This window comes from Bos indicus, chromosome 8 (genome assembly GCF_029378745.1).
Source record: "Bos indicus isolate NIAB-ARS_2022 breed Sahiwal x Tharparkar chromosome 8, NIAB-ARS_B.indTharparkar_mat_pri_1.0, whole genome shotgun sequence".
NCBI classification, from domain to species: domain Eukaryota; kingdom Metazoa; phylum Chordata; class Mammalia; order Artiodactyla; family Bovidae; genus Bos; species Bos indicus.
In genome coordinates, this window is record NC_091767.1 from 25114425 (window position 1) to 25131863 (window position 17439).

Consider the following 17439-nt stretch of genomic DNA (forward strand, 5'->3'; position numbering starts at 1 on the left):
TGTTTAACATTATATAACCACTTAAAATAGCTGTGTAATATTTTATTTTTAGACTTTAGGTTTTCCTTAAAATTTTACTATAGAAAGCATGTCTTTTTTCTTTTGGAAATGTTTTTAGGGTAAATTTCCACAATAGGATCAGTACCCTTTTTATCTGGATTTCTTGGGCCTCAGTTTTGGCATGGCAAGAGGGTAGAGAGTAAGGACTGAGCCAGGGCTCAATTCAGTTTATGAATCAAGATATTAGCAAGACTAACAGCATGTTGCCACTTCCTAAATGAGAGAGAAGAGGTATAGAATGTGGTTTCATTTTTCTCTCTTATGAGACTCTGCAAGAATGATTCAAATAGAAAAATTTGGTGGCATCTATAGAACCTCATCTTCAAGTGGCATTATTCATTGATCAATCCATCCATTAATCAGTTACATATATGTGTGGTACTACCAAGTGCCAGGCACTGTTAGGACTTGGGAATAGCCTTTGGTAAGACATAGTCTTTGTCCTTAAGGAGCTCACTAGTCTTTTGGTGGCATCTTAGTGGTGTTTGTCCATAACTTGCTGGCCCTGCTTTAAAGGGCTTTCTGATCATTTTCATGTCAAGTTTGGTGAAGAATTTGGATGAAGTCACGCTAAGTAGTAATTATTCATCTTTTGCTCTAGATATCTAGATCATATCCTGTCAAGACAAAGTTGAGGCTTGAGCAATTTCAGTGATTTTTGAATTATGTTTGGAAGGTAGATTTCAAGAAGAGCACATTTGAAAAAGTTTGAAAAGAATATTTGCTGTTATGTAAAATATTTGCAAAGCTGTTTGTACTTTTCTATGAACAGAAAGGAAAAAATCGGTATGCTTGATGTTGAAAGTGGTAATCCTACCTTTCACTTTACCTGTGAGGCTTTTGGTCAGTGAGCAGACCTAATCCGTGATTGAATTTGAAAGCACTTTCAAGATGAAGATAAATGATTAAAGTTATCATTACTTTGAAGGCTTAAAAAATATTTAATACCCTCTTTTGTAATTATAGTGAAAAGATGTGTAAGGTTTTCATGTTTACCAAAAGGGGCAAGAGAATCTAAGAGATTAAGGAACACTATGTGTAGAATGTGTGCTTGAATGCTTAGTCGCTTCAGTCGTGTCCGACTCTGCAACCCTATGAGCCATGACCTGTCAGGTTCCTCCGTCCATCGGATTCTCCAGGCAAGAATACAGGAGTGGTTTGCCATTTCCTTCTCCAAATCTGACCTGAGACAAGCCAAAATGTGTAGAATAGGACTTCCCAAGTGGCTCGGTGGTAAAGAACTCACCTGCCAATGCAGGAGACAAGAGATGCTGGTTCGATCCCTGGGTTGGTAAGATCCCCTGGAGGAGGGCATGGCAACCCACTCCAGTATTCTTGCCTGGAGAATCCTGTGGATAGAGGAGCCTGGCGGGCTACAGTCCACGGGGTCACAGAGTTGGATCCAATTGAAGTAACTTAGCATGCGCACAGTGTAGAATGTCACAAATTAAAGTTTTATGACTTTACTATAATATATTGGCCATAAAAAATTCAGCGTAAGAGAAATTGCTTTTGGACCTGAAATATCCAAAGAAGCTTACAGTTGCTGCTACAATGCTTCTGTTATCTGAAGCCTGAAAGAAAGTGAAAGTGAAGTCGCTCAGTTGTGTCCGATTCTTTGCGACCCCATGAACTGTAGCCTATCAGGCTGCTCAGTCCATGGAATTTTCCAGGCAAGAGTATTGGAGTGGGTTGCTGTTTCCTTCTCCACGGAATCTTCTGGCAATAATGTGATTATTATTAGTTAACTGAATTTGTTTTTACCCTGTACTCAAGTTTCTGAGTGTTCATCAAGTCATCTAACCTGTGTAAAAAATGCTGTTGACTTAAAATACATAGTGGGTAAGGAAAATATTCAAATTTGGGAGGCTGATACACAAATTGGGCTGAAGTACTGCTCTAATTGTCACTATACCTCCCTAGAATAATACACTGCCTTTTGATGACCGGGACGAATTGAGAGAAATCGTAACGGACAGATACGGGGCAGACAGTTTCTTTACAATATTTAGATATATCAAGTGAATGGAATTCTTTCTTATTCATAACTTGGATTTAATAATATTTTTCCTTTTAGCCCTGCTTCTTTCCCGTTACAGCCAGTTCCACCATTAGGTGGAGACATTGTTACATTACTTGAAAAGGTACGTTTTAAAACAATTTAAAATTAATTCTGACCATAATTATTTATGATAAAATATTCTTTACTTTTGTTGATATCTCAAATTAAATTTGTTTTCACACTTCCCTGTTTGTGAACATTATGTACCACTCCTATTTATACATTTTTTACTACTTCTAAATGGGAATATTGGAATTTTTAAATTGTGTCAGTGAACATAGTTTTTATAGTAATGTTAACAACTTTTTATAGGTTCATGATAACTCTAGAACCTCTAATAAAGATCAGGTACCATTATTAAGTTTTTAACATTATACATCTATCTTTTTCAGGACACGAAGTTGATAACTCTTAGAGAGAAAAATGAAACAGTTCCTAAGAAAACACCAGAATTTAATGTAGAAGACTCTTCATCATCAAATATTGCAAAGAATACAGATAGTAGTGCATGTGGAGGGTCTCTGCCAGCTAAAAAGAGCAATCCATTCCAGAAGGAGCAAGATCATCTGGTAGACGAGGTTAGAAAAATATTGTAATAAGTATACTGAAATATGTTATTTTCTTGATGGTGTTGGGGTTATAAGTGAAGTATAGTTAATTATTGATTAACTAGGGTATTTTTGGAAAGGAGGTCACAGATAATAAAAAAAGCAAAGTTTATCCTCCCCTAAAGTAGGAAAGATATAATGAAGTAAACTTACTTAAGATTACATCCATGGTTTAGAACCCATGTCCCATTCTATAACTATCCAAGAGTGTAAAAATAATACATGTATAATATTTTTGAATTAATCATTATATAAATTGTTGGATAGATAACACCCAATCATTATACTTTATTAAAATACTCTGTTATCTATTTCTTAGCTGAGCTTCCTCTGTTTTTGAATTTTAGAACAAAGGCTATATAATATATATTATCACTAAGCAAAAGTTTTGTCCTGCTTTTTAAATATTTCAAAAGTGAATAAATGCATGATTGTTTATGATCTTGGTTTTCTTAACCAGCTCTGTTCCTAATACTTTTCTACTTTTCACTGGTAAGTGACCGTATACTACTACTAATGCTGAGTATTAGAACTCAGTTTACATAAATTAAATGGCTAGGCTATTCTTTAATGTTATTTTTATTACATATTTCCCATTGTTTGAATTTGGATAAACAGCCAGAAAGTATATCAGCTGTTTTACATTCCTGAGCAACTGAAAGAAAATTTTGGTTTAGTGCATATTGATTCATTCATTGTTTCATGGTCTCTTAAGTATTTTTAAATCTCTAAAATTTTTTGTTTCTCTGTATTAGCTGATTGACTCTGTACTAAAGAAAAGATGGTTAGTCATTCTTTTTTTCTTTCCTGATATGGGAGGAAAGGCACATTTTTTGGCTAAAAGAATTGATAGTAGCAGTGGTATGAGAAGGGATGGATGAGGAGAGTCCTAACATCTCATAAAGCTCTGAAAAGTGAAATTAATTCTAATAGTGTTTATGACAGGGCTTCCCTGGTGTCTCAGTGGTAAAGAATCTGCCTCCTGATGCAGGAAACTTGGGTTCAATCTCTGGATTGGGAAGATCCTCTGAAGAAGAAAATGACAACCCACTCCAGTATTCTTGCTCGGGAAATCCCACGGATAGAAGAGCCTGGTGGGCTACAGTCCGTGGGGTTGCAAATGAATCAGACACAACTTAGTGACTAAACAACAACAATAGTGGTGTTTATGACAAGGAATATTTAGTGTTAGAATTCTGAGAAGCCATCTCTTTTCATGGAGGAGGGTGAACTGGAGTCAGTTTGATTATGGTTGTAGGCAGTTTCTTTTTTAGGAATCTCAGGGCACAGAGATTTTAATTTGCTTATTTTTGTTTCCTGGTTTTATTAAAATTTAGTATAGAATGCTATTTTCATATCGTACGCTTTTCTCTATTTTAAAAATATATTCCTATGTTTTGTTCACTAATTTATGAGAAAGAAGTATGTTGTCACCATAATGTACTCTATTAATAGAGGTGCTACTGTTCAGTGGACTTTAAGAAGAACCTGTATGCTTTAGAACTGGTCATTTTAGCAGATATGGAATTGTGAAGCTCATAAGTGTGGCATATAGCTCAGATCACTGTAGTCAGAACTATCTATGTCTAAATCTTTCCAGGTATAAAGATTTATCTTTTTCTCTATGTAACAGGATATTCATTTAAGATAAGAAGGAAGGAAATGGGTTTGGGGTTTGATTTCACCTTATAGGATTGTGCCTATATAGTCTGTATGAAGTGTCTGGGAGCTACATTGTTGAGCTTATTTTTGTGCATGTTGCTGTTATTACGGCTTTTGTTGTAGTCTACCAGTGGGCTTTATATTTTTGATTTACTTTTTCTTTTCTGTTTTAGGTCGCAAGGGCAGTTTTATCTAATTCACCACAGCTCTCTGAAGAAAAAGAAGTAAAATTAGAGGAACTAATTGACTCTCTAATTTCTAACCCATTCTTAACAAGGAGTCAAATTCCCCGAACTCCAGAAAACTTGAGTAAGTTAATAATGCTTTTGGTCACTTTTCTTTCTTAGACATACTACTGTTAGAACCATGGTCTGACAGATCTTCTGAAATTCATTTTAAAATTGTTTTCTGTATCTTTCAGTTTAGTGGCATTGGCTCTATTTGTTTTGATGTGGGGGACTTTTACTGAAATACTGTGAGCACTGTCACTCATATGGCAGTCCTTCAGCAGTATTATTTTGCCCTGATGACTATACAGTTTTGTGTTTGTTGTTTTACTTGGCTTTTTCCTGGAAAATATTTTAGTTGATTACTTAATAAAATCCTCTGCCTCCACATCTGATTTGTGATCAACATTTATAGAGTTGTTGTTTACTTGCTAAGTGGTGTCTGACTCTTTTTGTGTGACCCCATGGACTGTTGCCTGCTAGGCTCCTCTGTCTATGGGATCTCCCTAGCAAGGATACTGTAGTAGGTTGCCATTTCCTTCTCCAGGAGATCTCCTTGACCTGGGATCAAACCCATGTCTCCTGCATTGGCAGGAAGATTCTTTACCACTGAGCCACCTGGGAAGCCCACTTATAGAGTATGGAGGCCATATTCTTCTAGTCAACAACCAGCAGCATCAGCCAAAAACTGTGTGTACAGAGATCTCATCTATTGCTCCAAAGCTTGTCAGACTCTCCAGTAGTGTCTCCTTACAACCTGTATCACATAGGCAAAGTTCTGATATTCTTGTCCTCATGTAGGCACATCATCCTGGGTGAGTGAGTAAGTGTAATTTCCATTATACTACTAGAAATTACATATTGAAAGTTAAATGGATTCAGTTCAGGTTGAACCTAGCCACTGTATAGGTTGGTGTTTGGCAAACTACATCTTGTGAACCACATCTGCCCACTGTATGTTTTTATAAATAAAGTTGTTTTGAACACAACCTTGTTCATTTGTAGGGCTTCCCTGGTGGCTCAGAGGTTAATGCGTCTGCCTGCAGTGCGGGAGACCTGGGTTGGGAAGATCCCTTGGAGAAGGAAATGGCAACCCACTCCAGTATTCTTGCCTGGAGAATCCCATGGACTACATGGGATTCTGTAGCCTGGTGGGCTACAGTCCATGGGGTTGCAAAAAGTCAGACATGACTGAACGGCTTCACTTTCTTTCTTTGTTCATTTGTCAGCATATCTTTTATGGTTGCTTTCGCACAACAGTGACAGAACTGAACAGTTGCCACAGACAAGATGGTGTGAAAAACCTGATGTATTACTATTTGGCCCTTTATAGAAAGTTTGCTGAACCCTGGCCTAGATGGACAAGAAAATATCTTTTAAACACATGTAATTTGTATGTGCTGTGTGAAAGTATATGCATATTTCAGGAACAGCTTTTGTTTGTTGTGTGATCATTTGGAGATGTGGTTCTTTGATGTTGTTGGGCTTTGGTATATTGTGGAGCCTTGTCATTCAGCTGGCATACCTATGAACATATACTGAGTCAGCAGCTTTATCTTGAGCACGAGAAATGAAATGTTTAATTGCATGTTCTGTTTGGGAATTTATTAGCAACTTGTGTTATTTCCCTCTTCATTTAATTAGTAAGTGAAATTCGGAGCTCATGGAGAAAAGCTGTTGATACAGAAGATAACAGAAGTACAGAACCAATTCAAGTGGATACTGAACGTAGAGAAGAATTGCCAGAATCCTTACCTGTGGTGCATAATCAAAAAGAGTTTAGCATGGCCAGTTTCTTGTCAGCAGCCACTGTGTCCGATTCTAGTCATTCTCATCTGCCTGAAGAGAAAGTTGTTTCAGATTGCCTCGAGTGTGTGCCTCAGAAACCTGTGGTGACCACTTGCATAGGTGAACCAACAACACAAAATCCATCAGATTTGTTAAATAAGGACATAATTTGTATGCAAGATTTGGACTGTACAACTTTACAGAATAAACTTTTAGAAACTAGCCAAATAGAGACATTTTCCCCTGCTGTAGGCAATAGAAGAAATGTGTTAGGTAGCAGTGAAGAAGATAATATTAAAATATCAGACCAATCAAAAGCTTCTTACAAAGACTTTTCCATGTATAACAGTATGTTATGGAACTGTTTTCAGGTATCAAGTGAAATTAGTTCCAGTTTTAAAGATGGTGATTTTGGCATATTACATGAAACTCTTCCAGAAGTTGGTCACATAAGTCTTATTAGCCCCAGTAGTACAGAGGCCACTTTTAACCTGGAACCAAATAGTCCTATGCACAGTGGCATTTTCACAGAAGATGTTGTGGGAGAAAAACAGACTACTCCAGAATCAGACTTCAATTTACAGGCTACTTGCAGTGGATATGAGGCTCTGAAGAAATCTCCATCCAAGCGAAGGGAAGAAATTTACCTCTCTAATCCTGAAATACTTGAAAGACACAAACCAGAATTGAGCCTTACTCCACAAAAGATGCAGACTGATGATATGCTTAATTTTTTGGGCATTCATGATTTGCACATTGACTATACAAAACCATCTTCACGCATGTCCCTTGGTGAAAGAAAACGGTCTCTTTCACCACTAATTAAGTTTTCTCCAGTGGAACAAAGATTGAAGACCACAATACCATGTAGCCTTGGAGAACTTCTATCTAATTTAACAGGTAAGATTTAACTAGACGTGGGCATATTGACCTGTTGAAAGTTTTCTCTCAACTTCTCGTAAAAATAGTATTCAGTGACTGTTACATGATCTTGTTAATGAGACAGAATATATTCCTTATTCCTTCAGTCAGGATGAGAAAAGTGAGTCCATCATTTTTATGGGTACTTTCAGAATCTCTTGTGATGAGATGATGTATATAACTTACAACTGGTATGGGACAGGGGTGGAAAACAAAACCAAAATCCTGGAACCTGTTGCTTTTGTAATACAAACTACTGAAAACAGATCTTGTCAAAATCTTCACTAATGGAAGATGGTTCTAAAAATGTTAAGAAATATCTCAAAACTTATAGTATCTATGATTTGCTTTGAAGTAATTTGATGGGGGTGTGGTGACAAGATGGGTCAATGTACTACTTTCCTAGGGCTGCCATAACAAAGTACCACAAACTTGGTGGCTTTAGACAACAGAAATTTTTTTGTTTCTGGAGGAAACAAGTTTTGGAGGGTAGTACTCAGGCTCACAGTGTTGGCATGACCATGTTCCCTCTGAAATCACAGAGGATGATCCTTGACTTTTCTAGCTTCTGATACTCCCAGGTGTTCTTTAGCTTGTGGCAGCGTAGTTCATCTCTGCCTCCACCTGCACATGGCATTCTCCCCTTGTGTTCTATGTACCTTCCTATAAGGATACTCATCGTATAGACTGACAGCCCATTGTGCTCCCATCCTACTCTTAACTGAATATGTCTGCAGTGACCCTATTTCCAAATAAAGCCATATTCTGAAGTACAGGAGTTAGAACTTTAACATCAGGTACAGAACATGTACTTTAACATGAGGTACAGAAGTTAGAACTTCTTTTGGAAGGGACACAGTTCAACTTGTAACAATTAGTATTAATAATTATTGAAGCTGGATGGCAGATAAGTTTGGCTCATCATAAAGAGTTAAAAACAATTGCTCTTGGAACTGTATTCAATATCTTATAATAACCTATAATGGAAAATAATGGAAAAATATGTAATATAGTATAAAATATGTATAATGTATATGTTAAAAAATATAAAATCAATATAATATAGGTAGTAAGAAATATATAAATCACTTTGTCCATCTAAATCTAATACAATATTGTAAATCACCTGTACTTCAGCAAAACAAAAACTGCTCTTAAAGCATGCTGGAACAGATATAGATCTGGTAATACAGATTATAAATCATTCTGATTTGCCCATGATAATTAAACACTGGTGTGTTAAAAAGTATTCTAGGACAGATGTACCTCTGGCAAAGAGGTACCTCAGTGAGAATAACGGTAATTTTATCACAGTTACGTATTTGCCTGTGAACTTTTTCTGAAGACTGAAGTTTGCTATTACATGGAATTTGACATACTTTTTCTTTATAACGTTTATCCTTTTTTTTCTCTTTTTAAAATCAATTTTGCAGAAGAAGAAATCTTGAATAAGAGCCTTGATGCAGAAGTATCTCCATCTGACTCAACAAGATGAAGCAGTAGTCCAGTCAGTTTAACTGTGATGCACTTAATTTGAAGCAATGACATAAAATAAAAACTAATTTGCAGTTTAAATACACATGGGAAGTGTAACTGTTTTTCAAAGTCTAAAAAAGTCTTAAATAATGCCTGTTAGCCTTTTCTACTGTTTTTAGGTAAGGAGAATATGTTTGGATTTTCTTGCTTTGTATGGATAGGGGGTTGAACTGTGAAGTATTGGAAAGCAAATATCAAGTTATGTGAAGCCATTTTGGTTTCTTTCTTGAGATTCTTTATCATTTGAGCTACCCAGGAAGCCAGAGTAATATTGTAAGCATGAAGTAAATGACAAGGTAGTAGGCTAATTTATTATGTCCTAATTCAGTTAATTAACATAAAGATGAGTAGTTTTTGATGTAATTTTATCAAGTGGTTTACTTAATAGCTATTAGATATATGATTTTTCTTTTTAGGGAAATAACTTCTATTAAGTGAGGAGAGTAATGTATAGTCAAAATGACAAAGTTTAAGTTTGGGAAAGCTCTAAAGAGGCTTAATGATTATTCAAGTAGGTTGGTTCTGAAAAATGATGTTTGATAGAATAAAGTGCCTGTGATGATAGTGAAGACTGGGGTAGAAAGAAAAAAGTGGACGATGACTAGATATTTTTGAGGGACAATAACTATAAATCCATTCAGTGGATTGTATAGCAGTTTTATGTTTAGACTAATTTAGACTTTGAGAATTTAACTCTAGTGTTTTATTTGAACAGAAAAAAAAAAATTAGTGTGTATTTTTTGTTGGAGGGGCACTACTTTTGGGGGAGCTAATTTGTATTGCTACTTTCCTCCTCAAAAACCATCAGTTCCCCAACTGCCTATAGAACAGCTTCAAATTAACTTGAAAAAACTGAATTTGGGGTTAAATAACTTGTTCAGTGTTACACAGCTAAGTCGGTGATGAAGCTAGGGTTTAACGCTATTTTCCTTCCTTAATAAATCAACAAGACCTCAGAACTAAAAGGCCAAGGTGTAGGATATGGCTGCAGGAGTGGGCTTTCTGGACTTTAAATGGGAGTCAGATGTGAGGTCTCTTGTATAGTGTCCTGCCTGATTTAGTCAGGCCTCCCAGCCAAGAGAAAGGCTTGTCTTTAGCATTCAGGTGAATATATGCCATTACCCTCTGTGAACCAGGAGGTTAAGTACATGCTGGAAGGGTTATAGCACCTACAGCACCCCTGTGTCTAATGCCAGCTCTTAACCATCGCAGCTTTGTCCATTTGCCAAGAAACTGGCCAGAAGAGGAGAAAAGTTGAAGGAGAGAGTTCTGGAAGTAGTTGGGCTTAATAGTTCATCTTTCATGACTAATTTTGGCTTATTTTCTTTTGTGTTGCTTGTTTGATCCAAGTTTGAAGGCCAGGCATGTGTGTGTGGGTGTGTGTGAGAAAAGACATAAGAAAAACACATATAATTACTCTATTAGCAGTGGAAAAGAAAGTGGAAGAGAAAAGCTTCTCCTCAGGTGGCATATTCTTTTATTAGTTAATAGAACAAATAGGGATTCTGCAGGTCTACAAGCAAACTGTTCTTTAGTCTTAAGAAACCCAGTACTGGTAAGCTCAAAATTAATATGTTAAGGAGAAGGTGCAGCTCTCATACTAGCATCTACAAATTGCCAGGGCCATTCCTAGATACTTAATATGTGTGCATGTTAAGTTGCTTCAGTCATATCTGACTCCTGGTGACCCCATGGACTGTAGCCCACCAGGCTTCTCTGTCCATGGGATTCTCCAGGCAGGAATACTGGAGTGGATTGCCATTCCCTCCTCCAGGGGATCTTCCCCACCCAGGGATTGAACCCGAGTCTCTCACGTCTCCTGGATTGGCAAGTGGGTTCTTTACCACTAGCACCACCTGGGAAACCCAGATACTTAATAATATGTATTAGATACTTAATAATACAAATTATATCAATTAATTCTTAAACCTCTGTAAGATAGTGATATTGTACCTATTTTATAGATAATGATACCAAAGCTAGGGACCTTCTTTAAATGACTTGTCTAAGATGGACTCAAGAAATTACCTGGGATACATCTTAAAAAATGTGGATTCTGTAGGTCTAAAATGAGGATTAGAAATTTCCGCTTTTAAATATGCTTCCCTGATAATTGTTAGGCTTAATAAGAAACTTGAGAGTCAGTGCCAGGGGATATAATTCGCCTTTAGTCCTGGGGTTTCTTAAAGAAGCTAGGTACACTATTCACACCATACCGCTTTATAGATCTTAGCTGTTTGATAAGGAAACTGTTTGGCAGAAAGTGAAGAACTAAAGAGCCTCTTGATGAAAGTGAAAGAGGAGAGTGAAAAAGTTGGCTTAAAACTCAACATTCAGAAAACTAAGATCATGGCATCTAGTCCCATCACTTCATGGCAAATAAATGGGGAAACAATGGAAACAGTGACCGACTTTATTTTTTTGGGCTCCAGAATCACTGCAGATGGTGACTGCAGCCATGAAATTAAAAGATGCTTGCTCCTTGGAAGAAAAGTTATGACCAACCTAGATAGCATATTAAAAAGCATACTACTTTGCCAACAAAGGTCTGTCTAGTCAAAGCTATGGTTTTTCCAGTGGTCATGGATGGATGTGAGAGTTGGACTGTGAAGAAAGCTGAGTGCTGAAGAATTGATGCTTTTGAACTGTGGTGTTGGAGAAGACTCTTGAGAGTGCCTTGGACTGCAAGGAGATCCAGCCAGTCCATCCTAAAAGATCAGTCCTGAATATTCATTGGAAGGACTTGATGCTAAGCTGAAACTCCAGTACTTTGGCTGCCTGATGTGAAGAGCTGACTCATTGGAACAGATCCTGATTCTGGGAAAGATTGAAGGTGGGAGGAGATGGGGATGACAGAGGATGAGGTGGTTGGATGGCATCACCGACTCAATGAACATGAGTTTGAGTAGGCTCCTAAAGCTGGTGATGGACAGGGAAGCCTGGCGTGCTGCATGCAGTCTTTGAGATTGCAAAGGGTCGGACATGACTGCGTGACTGAACTGAACTGAACTGAATGGAAGCTGAAGCTTACAGTAAGTGTAGGCCCTAAATTGCTGAGAATCTGAAGATCAAAATATCTCTAGATATTAATGGATTTACAAAAACCACATTGTTAAATGAGTCATACCTGGGATAGGCTGAGAGTTTTTGGCATTCTTCCCTGTCCTTTGTATGCTAGTTGTATAAACAAAAGTATATTAAATCTGTCACTTTCTTGTAAACCATTTTGATTATGACTTATTGCTTTTAGTCTCTTCCTTGTTTGTTATTGCCTGCATACATGCCTTTTGTCCTTAAGGGACTGCTTTGATCATACCATTTTGTTTAAAATGGAAAAACCACTGGAAAAACCATTAAAATGGTAATTCTAGAATTGAATTAAAATTTAAAGGCATACAAGGTTCCCTCCATAGATTCATCTATTCCCCCTTCCACTATGGTCTCCCCTCTTTTTTTTTTTTTTTTTTTACTAAAGTGCTTTGGTCAGCATGTGTCTTTAAAAATCTTAATTCACAATTTTGAACCTGGAACATCCTAGTTTCATCTCCCAGCTTATCACAATTATATTTGTCCTTTAGAAAGTGAAAGTCTCTTAGTCTTGTCTGACTCTTTGCGACCCCATGGACTATACAGTCCATGGAATTCTCCAGGCCAGTATACCGAAGTAGGTAGCTGTCCTTCTCCAGGGGATCTTCCCAACCCAGGGATTGGACCCAGGTCTCCCTCACTGCAGGCGGATTCTTTACCAGCTGAGCCACCAGGGAAGCCCTTTGTCCTTTAAGGTTCAGAACAAATCTCACATTCACCTTAAAGTCTCTTTCCTTATCCATTTTCCTGTCCCTTCTCTAAAATTCCCTATGCTGCTGCTGCTAAGTCGCTTCAGTCGTGTCCTACTCTGTGGGACCCCATAGACGGCAGCCCACCAGGCTCCCCCATCCCTGGGATTCTCCAGGCAAGAACACTGGAGTGGGTTGCCATTTCCGTCTCCAATGCATGAAAGTGAAAAGTGAAGTCGCTCAGTCGTGTCCGGCTCTCAGCGACCCCATGGACTGCAGCCCACCAGGCTCCTCTGTCCATGGGATTTTCCAGGCAAGAGTCCTGGAGTGGGGTGCCATTGCCTTCTCCAAAATCCCCTATAGCTTATGCTAATCTTTGTTCACTTAGTATTTTTTATTTATTGCTTTTATTATGTTTTTTCATGGTTGTGATTTCTCCAGTTGTATTGATTAAATACACATACACCTATGTAGATGTGTGTGTGGGGTGTGACCATACATACTTCTTTCTTAGCTGATACGTAAGTATTGGAATTGTTTCCTTTGCCTTCTGTATGATGGAATTAAAGTAATGGTAAAGAGGGAGGGCTACTTTATTGCTATAAGAGTACTTTTTCTCATTACAACAGAATGTACTTTTATTCACTATTCATAAGATGAAGGTGTATAAACTGACTTTTGTATTAGTATGAAACTTCAGATAATGCCTGTTGCTGCTAAGTCACTTCAGTCGTGTCCAACTCTGTGCAACCCCATAGATGGCAGCCCACCAGGCTCCTCCGTCCCTGGGATTCTCCAGGCAAGAACACTGGAGTGGGTTGCCATTTCCTTCTCCAATGCACACATGCATGCTAAGTCACTTCAGTCATGTCCAACTCTGTGCGACCCCATAGACAGCACCCCACCAGGCTCCTCCGTCCCTGGGATTCTCCAGGCAAGAATACTGGAGTGGGTTGCCATTTCCTTCTCCAGTGCACACATGCATGCTAAGTCATTTCAGTTGTGTCTGACTCTGTGCAACCCCATAGACAGCACCCCACCAGGCTCCTCCATCCACAGGATTCTCCAGGCAAGAATACTGCCTATATGTCCTAATTGTTTTAAATGCTTAAAGAGGACAAGCAAAAAATATTGCTCAACGTGAAAACTGTTATCAAGTGGAATAAAAACTATATCATGTTAAAGAAAATCAATTTGGGGGAATTTAATTGAAAACAAAAATACAAGTATTTTGAAACCATTCTTTACCATGTATTTTGTAACCATGATCTTTGGAATTTTAATCCTTGAGAACTATATAAAAGGAATCACTATTTTTTCCCCTAAGTATACTAAAATAAAATTTAAGGACATTTTCCTTAATGTAAAAGTATTTGCTAAAGTAAAATTCTCTTTCACATTAAGTTGCCAATATATAGTTGATACACCTTTTTTCTTATGCACTATCAATGTCAAAGCCACATCCTAAATTTAAAATATCTGTGAGTCCTCCATGGGACTATTTGTAAATGTTTTACATACTACAGTTTTGAATAAACATAGCACCTAGCTCTAGAGTATTAAATGTGGAATTTAAAATGACTTTTAAAAGTACATCTATACTATTAGTTTAATAATGTCTCAATAGCTTCTTGCCCTTCATAGGTAGGGACCCTGTTATCCACAGTTGCTGCTATAAAGGATTTAATAAATGTTAAATAACTTTATAAAGGTTTGGAAATTCCCTATCACTTACATTACATGTCTGTATATAGAGATAATGCCTCATTTGTAAAATGAGAGGTGAGAAGAGGTGTTTTGTCTCTAAGATATTTAGATTTCATTTAAAACAATATATGAGGCAGCTGAAACAGGGCATTTTAGGTCTTTTTTATTTCTCTATATCACATTGCCAACTCAAAACAGGAACCTTAGAATTCTTCCCTGAAAGTATGTAATCAAAGAATCGGATTGAAAATTATTCAATTTGCAGATAAATACAGATGGGAAAGTGATCTTGCCCAAGGCGAAACACTATTCTTTAAGAGAAGTCACTTACTAGGCTTCAGTTTACACAATCTATGAAATTTGGGAAATTATATGAAGGAATAATGTATGGCTAAAATGCTAGGATTTTTATGATTAACTTTTTTGTCAATGGAGGAAGTAGTGGCATGTAAGGGGCAAGGATCTGCAATTTCACTGCCTAAGTTGCAGCTGTATGACCTTAATAAGGTCATGGCAGTTTTCTCATCTTTTAACAGAGATAAAAGTAATCTGCCTTACAAATTATGGTTAGATAAGAAAATGCACATTAAGTCTTTAAGAATACCTGGGATTTAGTAGGTAGCTCCTATTTTGCCAGGCTTCACACATCCAGTAATTTGGCAGTGGGGGGAAGAATGGTTCAGTAGGTAGTATTGGCAACTGACACATTAGTATGTGCCAGGCCCTATTCTAAATGCTTTCCATATTGTTTTAATCCAAAGAAGCAGTGCTATTCTTATCCACATTTTACAAATGAGGGAACAAACAGTAAAATAAAGTACTTTGCTCAGTTCATGGAGATAGTAAGTGAAGGCACTAGAATACTAGTGCTAGAATACTAACTCAGCTCAGGTGATAAAGCTCCAGAGACCATTCTCTTAACCACACTGCTGCAGTTGCTAAGTAACATCCTTAAGGCGATGGGGGAGCCAAGATAACACAATTAAATTTACCAGTTAAGCAATACCTGTGGGCAGTCAGAATCTACAGCTTTAATATTATCCACCTTCAAATTATTTCAAATAAGACCATATTTTAAACTGCTAACAACAAATGTTTATTCATGATTGAAGCCAGAAGAATTTATAAACGCATTTTAATACCTTGCTGATAAAATAACATTACATCTTTGCAACCTTGTAAGCAATACAGAAGATATTGTAAAGGCTTTGTGTATCTACTATAACCAGGTAATCAGAACACACATACACACATACACCACCACCCACTTTAGTGTTACCCCATACCAACTTTTCAGAAAGGCCATCTTTAAAGCTCTACTGGATAACTGAGTAAATAGAGTCCAAAAGACTGGGGAGAAGGGAAGAAAGATGAAAATGATAAGCAGCACACATTTCAAAGCCCACTTATAAGCACACGACATTATGAATATTGAAAAACAAGGGGTGGGGGGAAGGCAATTAAGCATTTTCAGAGAGCGTATTTTGGCAATATTCAACGCATAAGGAGGCTGTGCTTGGGACCATCCACTCTCTCCAGCTTCTCAAAGTGTTTCCTGGCATTGCGAATGTTGATCAGAGTAGCCGCAGAAGGGATCGACGGATCCGACATAACCACCATCACGTACGTGTTTGATGTGAAGATGTCGATGAAAGCAGCGAAGTTAGAATTCCTAACTTCCATGCTCTGGAAAGAAGCGGCCAATTTACTGCAGCTCAGCTTGAACTGCTTAATTATGTTGCTGATCTTCTCGAATCGGTGGACATCACGCTGCTCTTTGCACTGGTAATGGGAGATGACCAAGAACGTGGCTCTCTCGAACAGCAGAACTTCATCGGCCTCAATAATCTGGGCAAAATTCCTGAGATTCATCTCCAGCTGCTGGACATTTGGAATCAGCTGATAGACAATACTGGACCAGGCTTTGTAGAGCGTTTCATCCCAGATGGATGTTCGAAAACAAGCACACTCCAGCGGGCGAGACAAACGCCTCAGGTCTTCCTCTCGCTCTTTAAAAATCAGGTCACGCTGATCTTCCTGAACCAGATCCATCTTGTGCACCAAGCAGAAGATTTTGGCATCAGGAGAGTTCTGGAGGATGGCCTCCAGACACGACTGGTAATAATGCATGTCCTTTTCCAGTTCGCGGCTCTCCACGTCGAACACATAAATCAGAACCTCGACATTACGGAAGATGTTGTCTCGCTGGCTGGTGAAATAATTTTCCATGAAGGTGTCCTGACCGCCACAGTCCCACAGATTCAGCACTAGGTTGCCCAGGAATCGGACGTGGGAGTGCTCCACATCAATGGTGGCACCCAGGCGCCGGGTGTCGCGAGCGATGTAATTGGCAAAGATAATCGACCTCATGCTGGTCTTCCCCGACCCGCTCTTCCCTATTAACAGCACCTTTTTCTTCATGGCTGTATTTGGCATCACCCGCCGGAGCTGCCGCGGACTGGGCCTCTGGGCGCGGCCTAACTGCAGCGCAGACGGAGGGAGGGGGGAGCCGGGGATTTCCGGGGCTCAGCCGGCTGGGCCGCGCCTCTGTACAGCTGGGGAAGCCGAAGGGCCGAGCTCGGCTCTGGGAAGGGCCGCGTCCGGTGAGCTCTTTCCCTGGGGAGAGCGCCACGGGGCGGACGGCTGCAGCAGCTCCGAAGAAACGAGCGCCTTCCGGGGAGAGAAGTCTCTGAGCCTCCGCAGCCACCCACTTCCGGCGGCGATCTCGCGAGAACCCGCGCTCTCGAGCGTCGCTGCCGGAAGAGCTTTGAAAAACCGCTCTATTAATGAGACCCAGTACAAACCACCCGAAGGAGAGATTGGAAGGGGAACACAGGACTCGGGTGTTCTGTTCTCCTATTTAAACTGAGCTTACGGTCGCAAAATTGTACGTGCGTGGGCAGTTGGGAGAATTGCTGCCACCTCGTGGCCGGAAAAAGCACAGCACCCCACTATGGGCGGTGTACTTTTGGGTGGTTTTAACCTCCTGGCAACCCACTCCAGTACTCTTGCCTGGAAAATCCCATGGACAGAGGAGCCTGGTAGGCTGTAGCCCATGGGGTCGCAAAGAGTCGGACACGACTGAGCAACTT

General features: G+C 38.9%; 2 protein-coding genes and 1 non-coding gene across 4 annotated transcripts in view; 2 read left to right on the plus strand and 1 right to left on the minus strand.

Moving 5' to 3' along the window:
- The window catches only part of HAUS6 (HAUS augmin like complex subunit 6), a 39317-nt gene extending 30414 nt beyond the window's left edge, over positions 1-8903 (plus strand). For both annotated transcript variants that reach the window (XM_019965897.2, XM_070794490.1), the window contains exons 13-17: positions 2138-2204; positions 2515-2700; positions 4566-4701; positions 6264-7307; positions 8762-8903. In XM_019965897.2, the coding sequence (XP_019821456.2) occupies positions 2138-2204; positions 2515-2700; positions 4566-4701; positions 6264-7307; positions 8762-8823 (1495 nt within the window). In that variant the 3' untranslated portion in view covers positions 8824-8903. The remainder of the gene's footprint in view (positions 1-2137; positions 2205-2514; positions 2701-4565; positions 4702-6263; positions 7308-8761) is intronic.
- LOC139184703 (small Cajal body-specific RNA 8) lies at positions 1923-2056 on the plus strand. Its single transcript, XR_011568268.1, has one exon. It is a non-coding gene; the product is annotated as a small Cajal body-specific RNA 8 (non-coding RNA).
- A 6562-nt stretch (positions 8904-15465) lies between the features above and the next one.
- Positions 15466-17067, minus strand: RRAGA (Ras related GTP binding A). The gene has a single exon (XM_019965898.2). The coding sequence runs from the start codon at positions 16781-16783 to the stop codon at positions 15842-15844; it is 942 nt and encodes a 313-aa protein (XP_019821457.2). The 5' UTR covers positions 16784-17067; the 3' UTR covers positions 15466-15841.
- Between the last annotated feature and the right edge of the window lie 372 nt (positions 17068-17439).